Raw genomic sequence first — 25,797 nt, forward strand, 5'->3', positions numbered from 1 at the left:
TGCCAAGAAGAGCCTGTGCCATGTGACATCACCAGGCTGGCAGTATCTCCCAAGTCATTCCACAAAGCTGAAAAAGGACTGTTTACTTTCACAACATTCCATCTTAAAATACCAAGCCTGGTATTTTTAAAAACTACATTCGAAATTAGCACCGACTCGCTGCCATGCCACAGAAAACACTAATTAAAACCATTAATTACAACCATTCTGTGATTCTGTGAAAACAATTTCAAATTGTCTTTAAAATGGCAGCTCCACTGTAGAAAAGCCTGAAGACTTAAAAAAAAATCATTGCCACAGTAAGAAATGTTCAATAAGTTAGTCAGATAAATGGTGCAACAGAAAAACAGTTTTTACAAGTTAGTTACAAGTTAAGTTTAAAAAACAAACAAACAACTTTAAAGTACAAATTTTATATTTTCTTTTTTCCCATAGAATAAAAAGGTGTATTAACACTAAAACTTGCAGTGTTGTAACTCAGAGAAAAATCACTGCAAGGGCTACTGAAATTCGCTCTTCTACAATGAAAAGCTATTAAAAATATTACAGTGATTGAGAAAATATTTTAATATAGTAATAACTGAAAGTGAAGAATGGGTACCTATTAAGTTGGTCTTCAGAGAATTATCAAATAGTTTGTGAAATATAGTACTCCTCAGAAAACAATTTAAAACTCAGTGGGACTGGACACTTATTTGTGAGTCAAAACAAATAGACATACATAAGTAACAAACTCACCAGCTCCAGATTTGCTCATTCCCAGAGCAATATTTTCATGTGAAATGGGATATAGCTTATCTAAGCTAAGAAGAAAAACTGATTTCACAATAACGTATGGTACCTGCAACATCTTCTGGATCCGTTACAACAATGTGTGCATTTAACTCCTGTAACTTATGATGCAAGTCTTCTAACTTCTTATTCGATTTTTTCAAAATGTTGTCCACATATGCCAAGTTCTTTTTATCCGTTGTGACCTTCCTGAGGTTCTCTGCTCCCTCCTTGATTTTAAGTTCCTTCCTTATTTCCCGCTTGATTTGGTCCTTTATTTCATCCAGCTTCTGCTGTACCATTGTATCTGAAAAGTCCAACTTTTGGCCAGTGCTCACATTCTCAGAGGCAAGAAGACTTTTGGCATCCCCCTAGAAAGAAAAATAAAATAATATAACTACCAGGAAACACTATTTCTTGACAACGCATGCTGCAAACTTAAAATGACTAGGCCTTAGGCCTCTATGTGTTAAATACTTTGTAAGACCATTTACTAACCATGGGTCTACACTCATGTTACCCTAAAGCAACAACCTCGCAAGACATTACAAGTTAACTGGAGTTGCATTTTACAACAGATTTATTTTAAATTTAGTGACATCTTTACTATGCCTATTTTTAACTGCAAGAGATTTAAATACTTCTGGATTTGTCGTCGCTGCTTGCCTGGCAGTTCTATGCCTCAGAGCTAATGACTCACATTTGTAATTTTCTAGATTTAACTGTGTGTTTTAATAGACCAAATGAATACAGGAAATAAGACTAACTTCTAGCAACTATTAACTATGATGAATTTTTAGACCTTCATTAGAATATATTCCTTTTAAAGACTGTTAAAAAAGTTAAAAAACCCTTAGTGATGTTTGCATGTTACTGGAATATAAATTTGCTAGATTTGCTAGATTAAAAAAACCCCACCAAAACCAAAAAACACAATCCACAAACATTGCAGTGATGAGTAGGAACTGATGCAGTACGGGAGCAGGGGATGAAAAAGTCTTCAGACCACCGGTACAGATACGGTAATTTCTTCTGCCTAATATATATTTACGTATTATTAAGAAGTAAGAGTACAAAGAGAATGTTATAGAACCTACACCAATGAAGTACAAATACAATTAACTACATACATAATAACACTTCCTGTGTGTCATATATATGGACCCTGTATGATGAGCAGACACTAGGTCCTATCCAAGAAGTCTTAGCTAGAGCTAGGTGAGTGAAGATCACAGAAAGGCTCTCCAAAACTTGGAATCTGGTCCAGTCATAATTCGGGAGGTATTTAGTAAATATGTGGCCTGATCTGTAGGTAACTACCCAAAATACTAAAATTCCACTAAATTTTTTTAATACACAATGAAGAAATTGCTTAGACTTCTGAAATACTTGAGTGGACAATAAGTTATTTGACGATTAAAAGGGGATGATTAAAAGTCTGAAACTTTTGGGTGTAAAATTAGTTGTCATCAGTATTTGCTGTTGGAAAAACCAACAATACAGCAGAGGAAACAGCAGAAGGAAGCATTCAGGAAGGAGTTCAAAAAGCACAGCATGGGGCTAATAAACTGTAAGAACATCCCAGAATGCATGATCTCTAGATACAGTCTACAGTGACTTGTTTGCTTTCGAAAGACTTTGGGGAAATGAGGATCATGAAGGTCGTGCCTCGGTCATACCTGTCAACAGATAATGCTAGTCAAACTATTTCAATCTGTGCACAGTCATAGAATCATAGACTGGCTTGGGTTGGAAGGGACCTTACAGATCACCTAGTTCCAACCCCCTGCCATGGGCAGCGACACCTTCCACTGGACCAGGTTGCTCACAGCCCCGTCCAGCCTGGCCTTGGACACTGCCAGGGATGGGGCATCCACAGCTTCTCTGGGCAGCCTGTTCCAGCCCCTCACCACCCTCACGGGGAAGAATTTCTTCCTTAAATCTAAATCTCCCCTCTTTCAGTTTAAAGCCATTTTCCCTTGTCCTATCACTACATGCCCTTGTAAGAAGTCCCTCTCCAGCTTTCATTCCAGTGATACTGTCTTCCATAAGCAAGATCAAATCTACTAGTCGTCTACTATAATTTTACAGGTTTTCTAAATCCCCTTTAAACCCCCTTATTAAAATGTTTCTATCCATAGCTGCTACTCGTAGCGCAAAAAGTTAGTAACTCAAAGATTCTTAATTATTAAAAGTAGTCAGAATCACCATCTCACCACAGAATTCGTCTATCAGTGAAAAAGACAACAAAGAAGCAATTCAGAAATGACAAACTGCATAAGAAACAAAAGGGGAAAAATGCTGCAATCTTATACTTAAAGTGCACTTGTGATTCCTCTAAGTATATTTCTGTTATTGCAGATTAAAATAAATAATTTATTATGCATTTGTAGAGAGGTTATTAATAGTAGTACTGGGAAATACATGACATTGTTTCCATACTTAGGCATTTAAAAGGAATTGACTTTTTTTTTCCAAAGAATAATCAATAGTGATGAGCAACTAGTACAAAGGTTGATATCCATAACGAAGGAAACCAACCACCACATGTTGAGTGTTTTCGTTGGAGAAACAATTGGAACCAAAACCAAATCCATATAGCAATTGTATAGCAAACTATTTGTTTAAGCAATAAGCATATCCAAATTAGATTAAGATCTTTGATTTCCTTGTTTGTCTAACACATAGAAATCTAGTATGTAAGAAAAGACCTTCAAGATTAGTATACTATTATTGAGCCTTTAAAAATAGAGATCAAGCCAGCATTTGTAAATAAAAAAGTGTGTCTTTTTAAACCATAATCCTCTGCACTTTTTCTGCAAGTTTCCTAGCAATAAATTCATCACCTACCTACTTCAAAGCATGATATTACACTTTCCAAACTTCACAGGAGAAAGACAAGTGGTAAATATAGAGAAGAAAACAAAAAAAACCAAAAATAAACAAAAAACACCCAAACAAGCCCAAAACCAAAAGAAAACCACCATTCTGTATTCCAGGAGCACCTGAAGTATGCTAAAATTATGCCAAGAATGTACACTTCTCAAACAGAACAATGTAATTAAAATATAAATAATTCAGAAATATTCTTGACTAGAGTTTCCCAAAGAGACTTCAGTTAATTGTTTATCTATTGAACAATAACATATTTTGTTACAGGGGAGGATTTTATCCCTCTACAAGCCCTACATCCCACCTGTTAAAGGAATGTTATGTTCTTCCATAAACAGGTTGTGAAGCCTTTGTTCCAGATACACAGTCTCTAACAAGACTTCAATTAAATTAAATCTCCATGGTCATTAGTAATTTGCATTCCAAATTTCCAGTTATTAAGTTAAAATTTCTCCTCAGCCTGAGTAGTCTCGGCAGCATCCTTGTGCCTGGACTTAAGGGTTTCAGGACACAAAGTCTTCAATCTGCTTCTGAGACAGCTCAGAGCTCAACAGTGTGGATGCCGTAACACTGGGAGCTGCTCACATTGCCCAGGCATTTAAACATTAATCTTGAAATCCCCCCAAAGTCACAGATAACACTCCTTCAGTCTCTCTTGTTATCCAGAGCTTATAGTTTTGAACTAAAAGTATCCTGTCACCCAGTTAGATGTGTCACCTGGCACAAAGGTCACTGTGGAACAGTCTTCCACAGAGGCCACTGTGCACTCAGTGACACTGCCGGTCGCTGTGAATGCAGAGCAAGAACATGTTCTGCAAGTGAAGCTGCTCTGCTCCTGTGCTGACACGTTCTCCTGTGGGGTTGCAATCAAGGTTTGAGACAGATCCTCATGCCAGGGACATGAGCAGCCTCAGCAACGTCCCATTTGCAAAGTGAGATAATGCCAAGATGGACACAACTGGACAGAGCGTCTAATTGTTGAATAAGAGAAGTGAGGTAGGATTTTTTTCTTTTAGAAGAGAATCTCCCAAAATGCTAAGCTCAAACTCTACTGTAAAGTGACTGAAAGTGACCTAGGACACAGAATATTCTTTATTTGATGACAATCTATTACAAGTCTCTTGTTAGAGCTGAAGATTCTTTCAAGAATTATTTTCCCCAAGTGGAGAAACTCCCTCTCAGGTTGAGCCTTGCATCCATTAGGACGTAGCTTTTCTGTCCCCTCAATCTGGACATGAAGCATGTCAAAAGAAACAACATTCAGAGGTGGGGGCCAAGTCCTTTCCTTTACATTGCTCAAGCAGGCAGGGTGCAAAGACAGATGAAATTGTTCACATTCTCCATGACACGAAACCATCAATGGATTTTGCACAGCCATTTCCTTTACTCTCCCTCCCAGAATCATTTAACATAAAATATCTTAAGAGTAGAAATGACCTGAAGCAAAAATGACTAAACCACTCCTGCAGGCAAAACAGAGAACAGGCCTCACTGCTTTAAAAACCAAGACAAAAGAATGGGCAGCCAGTTCTTGATTCTCAGTTTCTTTTTAATTCTGGTGGTGTTTGGCCTGCTGATTGAAGGAGAGGAGCTGATCTTTGGGCAGAGCATCCTTCTGCCCCGGCAGCGCAGGGCAGGGCGGCCCGCAGGAACCTGCTGCCGGGACAGCAATTAGGGGCAGCGATGCACGCTGCTCTGCAATGGCAAAATACATGTTTACGAGCCAGAGCATAGATTTCTAAAAGGTTTCAGCATGTAATGAAACTGAAGCTATAGTTACTACAACAAACTATCAAGGACCACAAATTAGATACTACTGCTTTAAAAAAAAAAAAAAAAGAAAAAGGAGCCCATATATATAGCTTTCCTACTGCAATGACCTAATGACTCAGCCTCACTGATTGCTGGCTCAAAGACTATTTACACAGATGAATTCAAAAGGCCAGCCTTCAATTTCTGTACTCTTAGGAAATGTTTTAAATATAATTGCTGAAAATAATGGGTAGTGGTCTGAGCAGGTCTTCTAATAATACAGAGAGTCTATTCTGGCTGATGTGGTGAAAGAGGGTAGTAATATCCTTTATGAAAACCCAGGGGGGCCCCACACTTCTTCCATCAGGTCAATTCTGAACCAAATAATCGGTGAAGCAGGTGCATTGCCAAACTCATTTATCAGCCAAAATCCCATCTAAGAATAAAACATCTAAATTGCTGAACAATGGAAATGGTACTGCTCAATAGAAAAGAGTACCATGAGGCTGAACAATATCAGAGAATCTGCTTAAGTTATGTACACTGGATGACTTCCAATTCAAAATGAGATCCTCAAAGTGCCACCTCTTAGAAGACAAAGATAATGCTAAAATCCTGGGCACAAATACCTCCCAAAGCCTAGCTCCTAAGACCACAGAACAACTGCACTGTGTTGCACCATGTACTCACCACAGCAAATATTGAACAGGGCAAGAACTCAGATTGCTGACTTCTGGTAGGAGTTCTTATAGAAAGGTAAGTGGAGCCTTAACTTACAGAATACTTAACAGCTGATGAGTACTCATGCAAAATATTATTTACACTTGACATTGCCTTGCTACTAGCACATACTCAACCTGCCTTCAGAAAAGAAAAAAAAAGACCATAAAGTTCACAGTAAAACTATGTATATTTTTCCTAAAACTATTAGCATTCATTTTTATATGCTTCTGAATTTTAGTAACCATTTCAATACACAATAATAGACAATTAAGCAATAAGAAAACCTGGTTGACAAATACAATAAAAAATGCTTGGCTATTTAGTGTAAGTGTACACATTTCAAACATAAAACCAGGATTTTCAACTTATGTATGATTCTAAAAATTACCATAATTCAGAAAGACGAAATGTTTATTAATTTTTTATTTCATTTGAAGAGCTGCAAGTAGATATTTGGAACTACTAGGTCTCTTAGTATAATTATCTGAATAATCTTTTAGGAAAACAACATGAAGGAAAAAAGTTGGTTTTCTGAGCTAACTGCCAAGGTCCCTGAAGCTCTCTATAGTAATTCCTGAAACTACAGTAGTCTTTGATTTTAAGAATAATGTTAACCAATTGCAAACTCTCCTTCCCCCCTGAAGTCATTCATAAATCCAGATGTAACAGCTTGTCTGGATTACTGGAACTACATGGACTGTTTCCTCCTGCCCAGAAGCAAACGTGAATGTGGTCAAGATCTCAGCACTCACCCAGCATCAAGAACAAGAAGAAACCTTGGAGGCTTAATAGATTTGGGCATTAGTTTGCTGTGCTAACATGTTGCAAATCAGGATTTAAATTTAATCTAAGTCACAGCTCTCTGCTTTGTAACAAGAGGGTGTTTAAGGCACAAATATCCATAGTGCACTGCATTATAGGTAGATGAATTCAAGTAGGACACTGATTAAATGAGGTTCAACTCCTGCATGCAAACAGTCAGTGCCCGGCTGTAAGAAATGACATAGATTAAAAAAAAAAAAAAAAAAAAAAAAAAAAAAAAAAAATCAAAAGTGTTCCTTAAAATAGGGATATTCAACCTACAGTACTCAATTAGCTGGTCTCCCCTGCATCTCCTTCTCCTGGTTTGAGCTGTTGGCCCGATGAACGCTGCAGGAGGAGTGGTTTTAATCCCATGATGGCTGTTGGGCTGCAGCACTCAGTCCTACAGCATCTGTATGAAAAGCTGTGTGGCCCACTTCAGCCAGAACACTGCACCTCAACAGGTAATTAAATTCCCTGGGAATTGCTCATCAACATCTAGGCTTCCAGCCACAAACAACCCCTGACCAGGCCAGCGTTCGCTAACGCAAGGCACACACCCCCCAAAAGGGTCTCTGACAGCAGCGCAGACTTGCTCACAGACCTGGAAGTTGTGTCCATGCAGTGCTGTGCCAGCATCCATGACAAAAAGAGGCACGAGAGAGAGACATCTTGCTATGGAAAGGAGGACGACATTTTAAGAAATGCTGCCTTCAGCTGCTGCTAATTGTAGGAGCTCCTGATGGTTTCAGGCCAGGAGAAGGAGCCATGAGGAGGCTTGCAAAGAAATAAGACATTAAAATAAAATCCCCACTATCACCTTTCTCGTGATCAGGACAGGATGGAGGCTATGGCACAGCACAACAAGTGCTTGAATCCGAGATCAGCAGATGGCTACAGCATCCAAGAAGCGTGACTGGATATTCTGGCAGCAGGCGTGGTACAGATGCTGCAATGGCTTCCGAACTTTTATATGTCACTTCAAGTTCCTACTCCCAGCCAAAAAATCCCAACCAAGCCCAGCAGAGTGGAAACAAACCCACTCTGTTTTCAGACGTGCAAAAGAAACAGCACAAATCCCTGTTATGATGAAGGGGGCCTGCTGTCACAACTTTTATTTACATGTGTCCAGGAACAAGATCAGCTATGAAATTATGCCTCTAATAATGCCACTCCTCCATTCTCTATGAGACTTCACCGTCTTAGTTTTAATTTAGCTTCTCATTTTTTAGTGCATGTGAAGTACCAATGATTACCAGTGGTGGTATAGCAACTGAGTTAGTAAAACAAGATAAAGAAGCAGAATACCTACTGTGAAGAAAACTGCATTTTACATAATTAATATAGTTTCAAGCGGACCACACAGTAGCAGAAGATCTATTAAATGCCAAAATATAAACAAGCTCTTTCAAGATACAGGGAAAAAGATTTCATGAACTGTTAATACCATACTAAACGCTGTAAGTATCTCCAATAATGATGTATCATAGAACTGTGTCAAGAAGACTGAAGTAATTACCCCTAAAATGCAGCCTCACCTATATGCATGCAGTAAAAGCACTGAAATGATAATTTCTCATCTAATTCCTATAACATTATCAAAGCACGTACTCATAATGTGAAAAATCCATGCACTCCTTTTTGAAAGATGAGGAAAGCCAGGTGGATTAAATGACAGTTCAATAAATGAAAGAGAAGCAAGTTCAAAGCAGCACAATAGACTTTAAGGAAAGAAGTGCTTTAGTCACAGATTCTGATCTGGAGCTGTACATTTAATGTACTGGACTGGGCAGCAGAAACAGACAAGTATGCGTGTTGTATCTCCTACTGCCAACACAGGAATTCCACATACAAACTTGTTTTGACCTTTCCAAGTTTGATCTGGAAAATTTGATCTGGAAAAGTCTTCTTTTCAGATATACTTTGGGGAAAAAATTCTTAAGATTCCACTACACAAATAAAAACGTGAAGACTGGTAAATAGCAGAGAAATTACTATTTTGGTGTGTTTGACAGTTTGAGGTTGCTTTGGAAAAAAAAACACCTTAAATTTTAAAATTTATAGGAAAAATAGGCATGGAAAGGGATTTAGGTTTTGGTGGTTGATTGTTATTTTCAGCACTGTCAAATAAACAGTTATTGTTTTCTTCAGGGGAACATCTGTACCATGTAAATATATAAACAACTTCATTCTAATGGCCTAGAATGACTTCTTGATTATATATAGAATGTGCTTTTAAAATAAAGTGTATATTTTAATATTCTCACCAAATATTACGTAAGGATATGCATGGAATAAATTTCTTTTAGAAATTAATACATGTATTTTTAATTACTGCCAGAGACTAAACCAAGGGGTTTTTGACAGAAATTCTTGTCACTGGATTTCTTTCAGTTTCACTTGATTGATTTCTCTGGAGTTACATTAAGCTCAAGTTTGGTGCAAGCAGTTGTTTTACTGCTCTGAAATGCTTGAATTCCAACCTACCTTACTGAAGAAAATAACTATTTAAGATAAAGCTAAGGTCATGCAAATGTTGTGTGGAGAATTTGCCACTAAGTACTAGTAATGTAGAAACCAGTAATCTGTCCACAAGAGATAAACTCACTTCCCCTTCCCCAAATCAAACATAACACGTCAGGTATCTGTTGAAGTGTATGTTAAAGCAAACACCTAAAATAAAGCATTTCTGCTGCTACAGCAAGTTAGCATGATTTTGTTCTGTCACCCCAATATAAATATTTACACTGTTTTTTCATATAAAATATTTCCCTAATTTTGCCTAACATTCAGAAAAATAATATAGCTCAAGATGCTGGAAAAAGGAATACTGTTGTATTGTCCAAGCTACAGGATATGATATTTAATCTGGCAGAGGAGATTTTCAAAGGTAAAAAGGTCAGGCAACAGACATGAGTCACAATCATGCCTTATGACTTCGATAACTCCTCCTCAAACACAATGCACACTGTACAAAGGTGACAGTTTGTTGGGCGTCAATCCAAAAAATATACTTACCTTAACGTAAAGTTAACATTGCAACTACAGATTTTCAAGGGCTGTAATACTAACATTAAGATAAATGTGTGGTTAAATTTCTGGTTATGAAGAAATTTTAATCACTACGTAGAAATGTCAGAATAAAATCCCAAGGAATCCAAACCCCAGTTATTAATACTTAATGACAAACAGGTCCACTCCCATTTGTGAGGTGGTTTTCTTCTATTATGATAAAAACTAATGAGATAATAGCTACTATTACCTAATTAAAAGGTATTATTACCTGTCTCAGATTATGCAACAGCTGGACCATTCTGCTCATCCACAAATTACTGTATCAGCTATTGCCACATCTGTAAGTGGTGGAATTTAAAGTGTTACACATTCTAACTAAACTACAGGAGAAGAATGCTAAAATGCTTACTACAAAAACAAGTCAGTACTATTTGGGACTTCCTTCTCTCTGTACAAGTTAAAAAATCTTAAATAATTGAAATGATGTAAAAGACATTATCAGGTAGTAAACAGGAATTTCTCAATAACACACACAAGTGTCAAGGCACTGTTAAAAGAAAATATACTAATTTACTTAATCTGAAAAGCACAACAAAGTGATCCAGGTACGAGAATCTCTATTTCTGGGATGGACAATTATGATTAAAAAAAAAATCTCTTTTGTTTCTGGCAATTCCAGCTTTCAGCACAGACAACTGCTTTGTTAGTCCATTTAACTTTACTGTATTTTACAGGAGTTATTTTTAGCCATTGCAAAAGTAATGGAAGAGCTGAGAGTCTACATTCCACTCTAATTAAGACATCATCTTTAGCAGCCAACTATTTTGTACATTACAAATGCAGCAATACATATCAGAGATAATACTAACATCTGTTTTATGAGGCAACATGCCAAGTGGCTAAATACTAGATCTTGGGGAAGGAACCAGATTTTTTTGCTTTCTAGGACAGTGCAACAGTGCCTTCACCACAGCTTATGGGTTCTCCAGCTTGGTAGCTGAATCTGTTATGACAGGAAATGAATGCATGTTCATATTTTTTACCAAGGAACTACGTCTTTTTACTGTAGGATTGAGACCTCTTTCACAGTAGTTTTGGCTATTGTATCCGAAGCCACCTAAGTTCACACTCTACACTCCAACCAGCTGGAAAGGCTGCTCCTGTTTTCATCTCCAGCTGTAGGAAGATGGAAAAGCCTCCTGAAATACTTTCCTCATCTTTCCAGGTGGTCAGTAGAAAAGATCACTTTTCTCTATCAGGGATAAGTGTTGCCACACCCAAAAATTCCACTTGAAGAGACACAGGCATCTCATTCCATGCCTTTCCAGTAAAAGTTTATGGATGAACACAGAGTTATTAATAGAAGCATTACTTCACACCCCCATTTGTTTGAGACTTTTACAGAGCACTGGTGTATGCTGTGACACATTTGAATAGTGTTTTTGCAAACCTCCTTTCTCTGGCCCTTAAAATATGGTAGGAAATTTCTCACTGGCTCTTAATGTCCATTTTCTATTTAAGAACTCGCTAGGTATTACAGAAGTCATGAAGAAACAGAAGCCTGTCTTAATCTATAACATAAGCAAAAAGAAAATTTCCTGACCTAACTGCTTTATATGCAACAGCAATGAAAGAGGCAGGTGATTTCACTTACTGACTATGTGGACTACAAAAAAATTCTTAATACATTTACATTCCAAAATACAAATCTGCTTAAAGTTCTGGTTTTAAAAACTTCCTACATTTTCTTAGTTTTTAAGAGCCCTGATCCTCCACTGACCCACAGTACAGTAATCCATATCTACCTTCTCACGACCTGGAATGAACCTCTGAGATTTAAATGAAGGTGACAGTGAGAAGTGTTGAATAAAACTCTAAGATTTCAGTTGAAGGATTTCTTAATGCTCATCTAACAACTTTTACTCTTTATGTTCAGTGTCAGTACTGTCTCCCAAATAAGCTTTTTCTCATTTTGCATATATACTTGTGTAGGACTCTCATCTGCCTAGCTGTTGTTACCAGCACAGTTTCTATATCAGATAAACTGAAAATGGGACACATCAGTTTCCAAATAACCAACACACCAATGAGACCTGTAACATAACAGAAATAAAGCAGCATAAACCAATGGCTTTTCAATGCATCATGTACAGATATGCCTCCAAAAATAAATCTTCAAGGATATGCTATAAAGCCAAGTTTACATTAAAATTGCAAAAAGTTCTTACCTTATATCTGCACTACACTAGGTGAATTATATGTTGCTTCTTATACTGCTTGTGATTTCAATGCTCTTCCTTTTCCAGAGTGGGTAAGACTACACATGCATTCTATTTGTTTTCCAGCACCAATCACGTGAATGGAATCCTGAACACAATATTTAATCTCTGTTTATCCTAAATTGACCCATGTTCTAATATTAAAAGCCTCGCCCTATTTTACAGAGCATATATACACAAAAGTTTTCACACACAAAATTTTAAAAAATGTTCTAGGAATATTTGTTGCCAATATTCCAGTGTAACTGATTTTGATATATTCGGAGCTTTCAAGACATTTTTCTCCAAGGCCAAGTGTGCTACCTCATTTCAGCTCAGAAGCATTTTAGTTAGCAGCCTGAGAAGAATCTTTAGTTAGCAATCGAAACTGTAGCATGAAAAGTATTTTAAACAGAAATAGAATATTCTGCTTTATTAATAACCAAGAGCTACAAAATTACTCTAGATATGACATGCAGCAAAACCTTCATGAAGAAGTCCTTTAAGCTAAAGAAAGACATTACTGCAGCCAGAAGCTATTTATGGTTGAAGTTTAACCTGTTGCATTCCCAAGAGTATCTACTATGTATTCCTCTATAATGAGCTATCTAATCTAAAGCATGTCATCTTCAGGAGACAAAAACATACAAACTAACTTTTGACTGAAAAATACCAGCAAGAAGACTTCTACCTGATCAAAGAGACCAGCATATTCTGACAGAAGCTTAAATTTTCGGAGGTTGTGGCTATTTCCTAGCTGTATTTTAAAGGAGACAGGGTGGTTTGTGGGTGGAGGGTGTGTGAGGGGGTGGGTTTGTGTTTTGAGGCTCTCTCAGACACTCAATTAGAGATGTTAAGAGTCACAGGAGAAAAATAAAAAAGCAGCTTCTATAATGAAAAAAGAAATTAAACTACACAAAAATAAAGTACAGTTTTATTCATTGCGATAAAGAAACACTTAAATACTTCAGGACAGTAGATGGCTTATTTTATAGCAGTGGAAAAATTCATAAAAGTAATTAGAAACATCTGACATTTTCAACATACATGGCTAGCAAAGTGCAAGACAAAAATTAGTGAAGGAAATCTGCAGAAAATTCTACGTGCTTGATGGAAATCAAGAAGAAAACAATTCAACTGCATAGTTTAGAAAATGTTTATGAATAAATTCAGAATTAGCTAAGTTTTAAAAATCTGTTTACTTGAAGTACTGTATAAATCTTGAATTGACAATAAAATAATTCAAGTAAATGCAAGAGATGGGAAGGTACACAAATGGTAAAGAAATTAAATATTACTTTTGAGTCCATAAAACAGTATTGTGTACTATAGAAATGAAAGAGTTACAAAAATGGGAGACCACTTGCAGAACTTGCATCTCCCTTGGCTTTCTTTCATACCCAAGGTTACCTGGTTCAAGAATCAAACTGGAGATAAAGAAACCAACTCCCATGCGCATGGCAGCTGCTGCCCTGACTGTGTCACTGAGATACTCCCATCAAAAAGAAACACTTCAAAAAGAACACTTTAATATTAGTGCTGGCTGCTAACCTGAAAAACAGAAGATGATACTGAATAATACTCAACAGCAGACCAATGTACTTTTGCCTCCTGTGCTTAAGGAACTTCTAAGGATTTTTTTTTTCCTGTTAGAATCAGTTTAATTAAAGATTGAGAATACATTCACTCTCATACAGAATCCTAAGAGAGGTGGACATCAATTTCTAAAGCATTTAAATTAACGATCATAAATTATTCCCACATTTTGCAGTATGTTATAACAAAAGGCAAAATTCAGGAAATAGTTTGCTTCCAAAACAAAAAAATAACTGCTGATGAATGCCATGTACTTTGCCATAGACACTCATTCTATTTGAAAAGTACACATACAAAATGAAAGGAAAGAAAGTCAGATTTAGTTATTACTTTGTGAAACGGCTTATGTGACGAGGAAACATATTTGAATCAACTTGATAAGGACTAATAGTTAAAACTGATTACATTTTTCTCCCAACAGATGAATACTTAGTTTGACTCATACTAACTTGTATGAAGTAGAGAACAACAATTAAAAACCCCTCTGAAATAAATTCTTTTGTTCTAATGTTAAAGTTCTATCTATTTTAAATTTCAAAATGTCACATTACCATCTCTTCAGGCGAGAAGAGGCTGAATGACAAATCCTAGCAACTTGAAGAAAAATCATGAAATAATGGGTTGAGATTCAAGAACAAAATTTAAATAATCTTCCTGAAGATCTCTAATTATACAGATATTATAATTTGCAAATGATAACTTTTAACATCTAGTCACTTTCAACGTAAAACATCAGTTTCATATGAGCTTATAAACAAGAAACAAACAAACTCAAATATTGAAGAAAACATGTTTCCATTAAAGGAGATTGCCGAGTCCTAAACGGGCAGCAGTTCAAGAATGCTACACTACTAGTCAGGCATGTACGATTTACAGTACTTTTACTTTTCTACCGCTGCCACTAAGTTTAGAACATGTTCTACAAAAAGGACTTGCTGCTTTTAAAATGTTCTGTCGATCTGTAGTATGCTTATTTTGGTACTTTTCAATACAAGTCTTTGAAACCCTGCCTTCAGTCTGACTCTGTCATCTCTAATCTTTTGCTAGAATCTAATTTACTGTATCCTGTCTCCCCACCCCATTACACCCATGCAGTTCCCCATGCGCTCCGGACAGGCTGTCAGCAGCATACATCCTTACAACTTCAGAGGTTAATCTATTTTTAAGAAAAGCTGACACTTCTTTGTCATCATTTGTCTTACACTTTTAGCCTACATGATTTGAGAATTAGGGAAGAAGTAATCTTGTCCTGTCATATGCAGATCTGTCTATAAAGTGAACATCCTCTTCAAACACATTCCACTTAACTGTTTTGCAAAGTCTTCCTATATAAATAAACACATGAAGTAGAAAAGCATTGTGTGGTTTTACATATTATGTTTGCAAAAAGCAACAGGCCACACAGTGAATTTGCATTCCTCCTAAATTTTCAACATTAGTTTTGGAGGCTTTTGCCCCAAATTTGGCTAGACCTCTGAAACACAGCATCGGTCTTGTGCATTGTAGTTCAAAGTTATCTATGTCGTGCTTTAATTGATGCTCATGTGACCATTAAGGGCTATTCTGTCCTTGCAGATGTTCAAATTATCATTGTTTGGGGGTTTTATCCTACTAAATATTCAAAGAGCTCATAGTTATTGAACTATTCAATAAATGACAAGTGTATTCACATTACCAAACTAATACCTCACACTCTTCAGTATCTTTATGGACAGTAATTTTATAGAATTATTTGCACATTAAGTTGTCTTCACTCCAGAATTCGATCCCATCTGTTTCAATTGCATACTTATTTTTAATTTCACTTAAGTTAGAGAAATAACAAAAAGACCCAACGTTTTTCAAAACTACTCCTTGTCTCGAGTGTATAAAACTCAACAACTTCTCAAAGCCAGCAAATAAAGCTGTGGCCATACTCCCACGTGGATTTTTCTGGCATACTGCTACAAAACCTTAACACTGTTCTCAACCTTCAACATCAAACTAAATGAAACTACATCTTCCATCCACACATGATGTCCAAAACAATGCTATTCTCAATGCTTTTTCAGACAAACAGGTTTTTACTGTCACATGCCGCATATTGTGAGATCTGCTTGTAGAAGGTGAAGCTGTTGCCACAGCCAGTGCATGGACTGCTTGTTATCTGTATATTCATCTGCGGCAGAATTGGGCTCTCTTCACAGTCCCTACCTCAAATCCACATACAGGAGAGTAAATCTCAGCCTGTAATCTGATAAACGTTTTACTGGATAAACCAGCATTACAAGCAAAAAAAAAAAAAAAGGCAGCCTAAAGAACCAGCAGTGCTATCCGCCCTAACAATTTGTTCCTGTCCCAGACCATTCACTGATGTATGCCAGTACAAACCTTTATATGGCCACACAGTGAACCAGATTGTGAAGATGATCTGGCTGAAAACTAATTTGGAGGGAGGGAAAACCCACCAAAACAAAACTAACAACAAAATCTGTTCAGTATATAGCTGCCTGTGTAAATATAAAGCAACACAACATGGCACATACTCATTCTTAGCAGCAGTAGCAGCTGACAAAGTCTGACACTTTCTTTGAACAGTCTCAAGTCTGTATAGGCAAAGAGTCCAGTTCCAGTACATGGTGTGGTCAATGAACCAACTAGCACTTTTCCATCCTAAATTTACGTCACAGACCTGCCACGAGTCTTAGTGATCTCAACAAGAACCCAAACTGAATACTCCTTTTGACAGTTTTTGAAAGCAAATATGTTAAGGTTCCTAAGTTCACAAGCAAACTATAGCACCAGTGATACACTAAACTGGATCACTAACACAATTTCCTGTTTAATTAGCCAGTATGTGTTTTCGACTAAAAAAAAACTTTTTTCTGCTTCTTTCAATCATCAAGTCTCAATTTGTCCTCAAAAGTTACATGAAGTTTATATATGAAAAAATTATATACAGACAGAAAAATAATTTCAGAGCAGCTATGCATCACAATTATTTGCAAGGACTAATTCTAAATCAGGTAAGTAACAACTCCACTTACTATTAGCTCTTATTCCTTTTAATAACCTATTTATTTTGATAGTCTAACAAATGTAAGTACACAAGAGGATGTTACACCTATACTTCTGAAGTTCCTGTACATGTATTTGATTTCTAAATTTCATGGAAGAAACTGTACACTATAGTAATCTTTAAGTGCTTTGAGTATTGACTTTCATGAGCTAACAAAAAAAGGTATATTGGGCCTTACATTCCAAGAGGCGAGCAATTTTCTCTGGGTTTAAGGCCCAACACTAATTCAGAAAACTACTACTGTTGTAGTAATCCGCATGAGAAGTTCACCTTTATGACCTGATCTGCTTGCAAATATTTGCATCACACTAACAGACAGAGCCTCACATTGTTCCTGTGATTTATCTCAAAACTTTGATACAATCTATTAGCACCTTGGTATTGCAGACTTAATTATGCCTTCTCCTGGCTATAGATCTGGCACCTATTGTATTTTGTGGCACCCTAATAACAACTGTGGAAACTTAGTGGAAAGCTGTCCCCCCGGTTCTCCTTAACAGAAATAGCACTGGTTCTGCTACTTTCATTTTCAGGTTAACATGTTCTTGTGTTTAATGGAAACTCAAAATCTATAAGCCCTGCTACCACATTGCAGGATAGCAAGTGTCTGGAAAAACCTCAACAGAAAAAAAGTTTGCTTCAGCACCGGACATAACACCACAAATGTGAAACAGATAATACAAGCTTTTAATTCAAGCTCTCTGATCTGTACTTATTTAGAGAACAAATAAGAAAGTCTCTGTCATTTAAAAACTAGGGCATCTCCAGTGAAGAAAATAAGGCTTAAAGAAATCCACAGGAACTGGAGGCAAAAAAAAGCTAACTAATTTAGTCATGTCCACATTGAGGTTTTGACAAACATAGCCCAGTTTTCCTGATTTGCATAAAAGGCCAGAGCAAATCCACTGTGGGTCCTGCCACATATCAACCTTTCTTTATGGCACCAAAAAACCCATGAAAAATCTGCATTTATTATATTTCCCAGCCCAACCCTTTCCAGTCAATCATTTCTTACTTGGTACGTGATATCTATAATAAAATAACAAAGGCCTTTAGTATAGATACAGCTGTCCTAGCAAAATACATTTATGCTTATATTCCTTTTTTTTCCCATGGTTGTCCCGCAGAAGCAACAAACTAACTGATGAGAGCCCAGTTTTGCTATCACGGTGCACCCACTCAGAGTGCTCTGTACATCGCTGCAGCAGCAAACAGGAACTACAGCCAAGGCGGGCATGGTGCTCAGGCACAGTACAGGAAACTGCATCTACACTGAACATCAAGAAAAACAGGTGTGGCCTACTCTTAAAAAACAATCAGATCACCACTACCCACAGTCGGTGGTCCCACAACAGAGCCACAGTAACTGATCACATCAACTCTCACAACTCATCCTATTTGTGAAGTTAAATCCATTGGCCTGAATAGCTTCATTTCAGCCTCTTCTATTACCCACAGCAGCAGAATTCCCAGCAGAGCTGGTCCATTTAGCTGAACATAAGCCTGTAACTGTACACTACTGCCCTGTTCATGTTAGTGTCTGCTCACCACACAACTCAGCCATATCCTCCTCACCAGCTGCCAATACTGGCAAAGACGATGGATGCCAAAAAACTGCATTGGCTTGACACACAATCAGAACCCCTGAAGATGCAGGAAAGCACCCCACAGAGCACCACTGAAACCCCACAGAGCAGAACTTTGCCCCACAGGATGCACACGCAGAGTGCCAGGCAAGTAGTTCAGCTCACTGGTGAGCTATCAAACAGCAAGTAATCAGTATCTGTAAAATGGCAGTAACGAAAATGGTGTGGACTTGTGTCAGTGTGACATAATTATATTGCTGCAGTTCAAATAAACAAACTAATCAGATAGAATGTTACTGTAAGGAGAGGCCCAAAGCATTTTGTTAACTAGTGGCACTTCTAGTTTCGGTTTCAATGCAGTACAGAAGTCATGGATCGGACCCTACAACTTAAATCTCATTTCTTTAAAACATTCCCTCCCCCCCAAAGTAGCAAAAAAGCTATTTCGCTTGTGCCAGGAATTGCAGATCAAGCATTAAAAAGTAAAGCTTCAAAGTATCATACAAATGCCTTGCCCATGCTACAGAGCAATGTCTCCTGAGAGATGCTTCATCTCAGTGGTTCCTGAAGCCATTCACTTACTGGACCCACAAAGAGAAAACAAAACAAACAAACAAAAAGCCTACCATTAACCACTTTGTACCCATTATACAAGTGAATTCTAGAAAAAGGAAAACCAAAAAGCAGACTGAGACCTTCACGCTGTATATAGTGCACCATAAGGCTTTGTTAACTCTGAACCTAAGTAGAGGCCATGTAATGTCTTAGTCTCTAATTCAGCAAAGCACAGAGACATTGATGAAGAGATTCTTAATCCCATCATTAAGCCCTTAAACCACTGTTTCCCAATGTAAAGGACATGTTTATCTAGTTATTCTACTATAGATTTTAGGTTACATTGTAATGAATGACCATTCACAATGTATAAAACTGTTCCAGCAGAGCTACTACACATACTGTAACTAAATACACTTTTCTACTAGCCATCGCTAATAATTTATCTTGAGTTAAAATAACAGATCTGGGTTTTAGCAAGCCAGCCATCGGCTCTGATAAAGAAAATTCAGTCAAATGTATACAAGTCTACATCATATACAAGCTCCTACGTTAAGAGGCAGACTGACAATTCAGAACATGGGAAGAAACCCAAACCAAAACAAAACAAAAGCCCCCACCCATGCACCTACCTAAAGGTATTTTAAGGATTGTTTATGTTCCACTGAGAACAGGATGTATATTTTACTAATACAAGTTTTGAACAGAGTACTGTTTAAAGAGTAATATATATCCACAAATGGAAAAAAACTGAAGTGCTTCCCTAAATCCACCAGTTCTGGAAGCGTTTATAGGGGCCTGAGAAGTCCCAAGCAGCTCTACACACATTTTCATGTCTAAATTGCAGTAGACTTGTTCAGGATATTTTCACTTGAATGTGACATTTTCTTGTTCTGAAGAAACAAGAGTAATTCAAAATTATTTGAGGCTAATCTGTCCTAGCTGAGCAGTATTTGAAGGCAGTCTTACCGCTGAGTGTTCAGCCTAATTACAACGTCTGTTCAAAACAGATTAATTAGGTTACTTGTACCTTTTTAAGGTGTCCTTAGGCACTTGACCACAGCTAATAATAAATATGCAGTACTTTTTAATCTCTATAAAAGCAAGCACCATTACCTCTATTCTAAAAATGAAGAAACTGAGATGTGAGTAAGCAAAGTCATCTGCCTGATGTGGAGCAGAGGCACCAGGAACGAAATATAGGTCTTCAGAGTCCCGTCCAGTAGTTTAATCCAACACAGCAAGGTACAAGTGCCTGCTTTTATATACAAAACATGGTTGTGTAATCTAAGACTCAACCATCCGATTTATATCACGTAGACTAACAAAATATTGAGCATTTTTCAATCATATTGATTTTATGAGTATTCTTGTCCCAGACACAAAACAGAAAAATAAAATTAACTAAAGACTATACAGGATGTGACATCGTGTAAGCATAATTTACATATATTTCAGTTCTCGTACTGTTCATCGCTACTTCAAAAACAGTAAAAAAATGTTACCAACAACCTTTAAACACAATTCTGTCATGAAACTTATGCTTCAAGATCTCAGAGTATAGCATCTTAGGAAATTAGATTACCAGGGCTTCCATTAAAACAAAATACTTATTAAAAAATCAATTTATTCCAACCAATACAGAAATAAAGACATTTTTGCCAATGTTTTGTAATTTTAGGAATATGTATTATGGCTGAGTTTGAAAAACTCATTCCAAGTAGAGTCATTAATATTTCCATTTGAAGCAAATGAGGGTCTGTTACAAGCTTATTTACTTTAGGGCATAGCCCAAGTTCTCTATCTTCACCAAACAATTGCATTTAAGCAAGTAAAACCAAGTAATGTAGTGGTGCGGTGTGTTGTGTTATTTTTTTTTCCTGTTCTTTTTCTTTTTTCTGTTATTAAGCAGGTATTGTTTGTAAGCACAATTTTGAGGAACCAAAATATTTTCTTAAACTAAACCCTGTAATATTAATGACAAAAGTCTAAAGCTTACTGTCTAGAAAAGAAGTGGTAGAAAACACCTAAAAGCACAAAAGTGCAATTACTTTACATACACACTAGCTTAATTTAAATACTCCAAGTAATAATTTCTGTTACCTGCCGTATCAACCTACTATGCTGACATCTACCATCACTACCAAGAGAGCATATATCTTTGGAAATACACAATACACACTATCTGACCCTTTTTTTTTTTTTTAATAATGAATAAAATGATTAATTAAAAAAAATACCTTTAAAAAAAAATTCCATGGATGCCTTATTTAACTGTCTGCAGCATCGTAAGTTAAAGTTTAATTTTATGAGGAAACAGAATTGCCACTTCCACCAGGAAACAAAGAGTTAAAGGCTAGGCCATTAACCTGAAAGCAAGCACTGGAGAGGCTAGTTTACCTGCTGGACAAAGTTCTAAAAGGATGCAAGCCCAGCTAAAGACAGCAGAAATTTGGAAGGGATGACATGACCAATACTGGTTCTCACCCAAGCCCCTTTCCCCTCCTACAAAAGGACCTGTACTGAAGATAAAAGGAGGTAAAAAGGTAAGCTGGCTTTATGTAATCTTTCAATCTTTGGTAATCAGGTAATTTTGCTGGTGAAGCTACTAAATAGAACAAATGAAAAAGAGGATTTGTTTGCTGCCCAGTTTATTTTGTACTAGGCATTTGCTAACTACTGAGAAATGAGTGTTGCATTTTTCACCTTGAACGAGCTTCTGTGAAAGCTTATATAGCAGCAAGATATACTTTCCACAACCTGTTAACTACCTGCAAAATGCCTAAAGTAACACATAGAAGAATGGAGAAAATATTTTGTACAAAAAAGCAAGCCAGAAATGTCCAGTGGATATTTGCTAGCAGAGGTTTTTAAGAAACTGCTCTATCAGACAGGCAGTCACTTTTTAAAATACAAAACTGTCACTGTGAGAAGTGCAATCTAAGGCCTATTTAACTAAATCCAGCACAATTTGAAACAATTGCATACACCACATCTATGTTTTACCACTTTCTTCTTAGCAGTTAGTTATTTTTTTCCCTTTCATTTTTCATATTTTTCTCAGAACCCACTACATATCCTGTTAGTCAGTACTTGTGAAAGTTTGCCAATCTTTATATCGGGACAGTTCAATTGATTCATGACAACTGATGCACTTTTACTAACTTTATCCAAACCTAACAGTTAACTACTTACAGCATGCTGGAGTACACAGGGCTATCATAACCAAGTGCCTGCATATGAGATCAATAAGCAATGTGTTATATTGATGACTGACTGATACTTCAGATTGTATGCCAGGATCGGTCTTGGGATTAACACTGGGTTTAGGCTGTTTTCAGTAGGTTTTCATGAGTATTAGCAAAACACCTAAACCTAAAAGTAACTAATCCTACATTTATACAGTCCTAAAATTACACTCAGTCCTTTGAAGGCAAGTGTGAGGCTGACGTGGCTCCCAGTGAAAATGAATTTGACACTCCTGGTCCAGAACAACCCAACTACGTGACGCCTTCAACCTTTATGTAGCCACGCATTCTACATCTTCCTCATCTTTCTGCTCAAGGTTGCAATATGCATGTAAAAGCCCATTTTACATATAAGCACTTTTTAAGTTATAGTTCTTCAGATTGAGGAAGTTTCCTTTCAAAGAAACACCAGTGAAATGGCGTATCTCGCTCTTCACTCTAGTTCCCTTTATTTTAGGAACATACCACTAAGCTAGCTTTTATGCGTAGGTATATGAAGTGTACTTTGTTTTGAAGAATTTCTAAGAAAAATAACACCGATGCCTTCGCATTCCACTGCTAATACATGCCACTGCAAACAAAACACCACTTTTACAGTGGTTCTTCCTGATATAGATGTTCCTCTTAAAAATACCTAAAAGTTAGCAGTTCACAAAGCTTAAACACTGCTGGGATGGCCATGTTAACTTGGTAACCTTTCTGTCTTTCTCAAATAATTGTATTTAGCAATACAGAAAATGCTACCTAGAATGGAAGAGACAGTGCAACTAAAGGATTTAATCCATCCTGGCTGGTGGTTTTATTGTTTTGGTTTGCTTTTTTTTTTTTTCTTTTTAAAATTAGCATCATTGTCAGTGTCATCTTCCAAGAAAAACAACCAACCAAGCTTTCCCAGTAACAAAGTCCCCCTCAGACAAGCCCACTCATTTCTGTTTAAATTAATCTGAACCCCACTCTCAGTACTTCTACAGAAATTCTGCTTCCCATTTAGCTTACCTGTAACACTACCATAGTTACTTATTCACACAGCTCACCACTTCAAACAGGTTTACCAGCTTATATATCATCGTATCAAGTTTGTATTAACATAGTGATTCTTCCTAGACACTTATGAGACACTGATTAAAGTTCAGCATTTTAGATGGATTCTTAGCCTTCAGCCATCTCATGTGCTACAATATCAAGTAGACTGCTACATCCCTCTTGTGCCTTCTTTTCCTTTGTTAACAAGTGAGCACATAGTTAACATTTAAAATTACAGGAGAATTTAACAGCATTTAGGAAATAACATTTCTCCTATTTAAAGCATGTTTTTCTAATTGCCATTTGAACATTAAATTCCCTGCTTTCCATTTATGGACTTCTTACTTAGGCTAATTGTCCATCTAATAAATTCAGAGACACATTCTTTGCCTGGTTAACCACACAAGCTTGCATAGATTTAATGGTGAATATTACAAAAAAAAGGGGAAAAAGAAAAAAAAAGAGCAAGCTTTCTTTCAGAGAAGGAAGCGGAAGAGCTAGCAGGTTGAGCTGACATTAAAGATCAGACCACAAAAGCGAAGCTCCCGAATTGCATCTAACCCTGCAGCTGACGAGCAGAAAAGTAACAGTTGCACAGGCAACCAAAACTGGCCAAACTACAGAGCCGGAAACAGCCAACCCCTGAAGTTTCAGGACCAGTGTCGGGGGGTTGTTTGGGGTTTTTTTCTGGAGTGACAAGACCCCTTGCCGTGTGACAAATGCCGTCGGTCGGACCATTTTCTCCTCTCCACAGGCTCGGAGTTCAAGGCCTACATAAAGGAAGCGGCTCCGACTCCTGCGCGGTGCAATTTACAGAGGAAGAGCTCTCTCCCTGACCCTGACGCCGGCGCTGGGGTGGCTCCCGGAGCCCCTCCGGCCGGGGCCCTGGCGAGCGCCGTGCCCGGGGCGGCGGGGGGAGGCGAGAGCGACCAGGCAGCGCAGCGGCCCCGCCGCGCCGGCGGGAGCGGGCAGCTCGGTGGGGGCGGAGAGCGCTCCCCAGCCGGCGGGGCCTTGGCCGGGGCGGGGGGCGCGGCCCGGGGCAGGCCCTGCCGGAGGGACGCGGCCGCTCGGCGGGGGGAAGGAGGGAGCCAGGCGCAGACAAAAGCGGGTCGCGGCCGGCAGCGGGGTGGGGCCGTGACCGGGCGGCGGCGCCTCCGGTCCCGGGGGAGAGCAGCGGGAAGAGGCCTGGGGTGGGCACGGGCTTCCGCCGCCTCGCCGGCCCGGCTGCGGGGTGGGGTGGGCGCCCCGCGCCGAGCGGCGGGCAGGGGGCGGCGGGGCGCGGCGGCGCCTCCATCCTCCCCGCGAGGGAGCGGAGCGGGGCTGGGGCGGCGCCCAGAGGGACACCGCCGCTTACCTGGAGCTCGGTGAAGAGGATCTCCCTCTCGGCCGCGTTGGACGCCATTGCGCTGGGGTTTGAAGTCCGCACCTGGACGCTGCTGCCGCCGCCGCCGGCGGGGAGGGGAGCGCGGGAGGCGGGTCCGGGGCCGGGACTAAGGGCGCATCGGGGGCGGGGGGAGCGCTCCGTGCTCGGGCAGGCAGGGGGACGCGGGAGGGGCTGCCGCCGCCCCCCCTCCTCCTCTCATGGGGGTCGCGCCGGGCGCTGTGGCGCGGTGCGGTGCCCGCCGGGCCGCGGTGCGCTCCCGCTCCCCCGCCGAGGCGCGGCGCTCGGCCCTGGCAGCGCTCGGCCGCCGCGGCTGCTGCTCCTGCGGCCGCCGCGGATGTCGCACCATTTGGCTGTCACCCTGTCGCAAAAGCGTCGCTGCTTTGCGGCTCCTGAAGCACGTGACGGTGTGTCTGCGGAGGAAGAGCGGGCTCCCTGAGGGCGGGCGGCGGCGCGAGGCGCGGAGCGCGGGTCGGCGCGAGGGCGCGCGCCTCGGTCCCCTCAGTCCTCATCCCCTCATTCCCCGCAGCTCCTCGGTCCCCTCAACGCCCTCCTCCCGCGTCGCCTGCCCTCCCCCGGCAGCGCTTCTCCCTTCTGTAAAGCTCCGGCGCTGGCAGTCCTGTCGTTTCCCCCTGTGGTGGCGGGGAGAGGGGACGTGTGGCACATCCCGGGTGTTGGGGGTTGCTGGGGCTCGGCCCCGCCAGGCCTAGCAGGCAGGGAGTACCTTATGGGACGTTTTTTAGCACAAGCAGCTAGCTCAGGAAGGAGAGGTCACGCTTGTCTCAAGCCACCTGCCACCCTGGGGACCTGGAGCACTGGCCCAGGAGGTTGTGGTGAGTGGAGGCTGCAAATGTCGTTCTTATTAGTTTAAAGGGCTAAACATATGTACGTGGGGTGCTTGATGAGTTTTGGGGGGTGTTGGCACTGTTCAGTTATTCTGCAGAATAATAAGCTGCTGAGGGCTTCAAAGACAGTTTGGGAGGAAGCGGTTTCCCTTCCCTCTTGGCAGCATGTGGCACAACCATTTATTCTCAGTTTCCTGCCTGCGCTGGTTGTTTTTCACCTGTACATAAACACAAACTTTCTGTTTGCTAGTCTATACACACATTCTCATTCCACCTTAATGTTGGATGTTATA

The 25,797-nt window shown here is 39.3% G+C and overlaps 1 protein-coding gene across 1 annotated transcript in view; it reads right to left on the reverse strand.

The window, feature by feature from the left end:
* PKN2 (protein kinase N2) overlaps nucleotides 1-25,182 on the reverse strand; it is a 55,200-nt gene extending 30,018 nt beyond the window's left edge. Inside the window, exons 1-2 of the mRNA XM_082054690.1 lie at nucleotides 24,633-25,182; nucleotides 842-1,142 (exon numbers count right to left, since the gene is read on the reverse strand). Coding sequence (XP_081910816.1) covers nucleotides 842-1,142; nucleotides 24,633-24,680 — 349 coding nt within the window. The 5' untranslated portion in view covers nucleotides 24,681-25,182. The remainder of the gene's footprint in view (nucleotides 1-841; nucleotides 1,143-24,632) is intronic.
* Between the last annotated feature and the right edge of the window lie 615 nt (nucleotides 25,183-25,797).

The sequence above is a fragment of the Streptopelia decaocto genome, assembly GCF_964273445.1.
Source record: "Streptopelia decaocto genome assembly, chromosome: 5".
Taxonomy (NCBI): Eukaryota; Metazoa; Chordata; class Aves; order Columbiformes; family Columbidae; genus Streptopelia; species Streptopelia decaocto.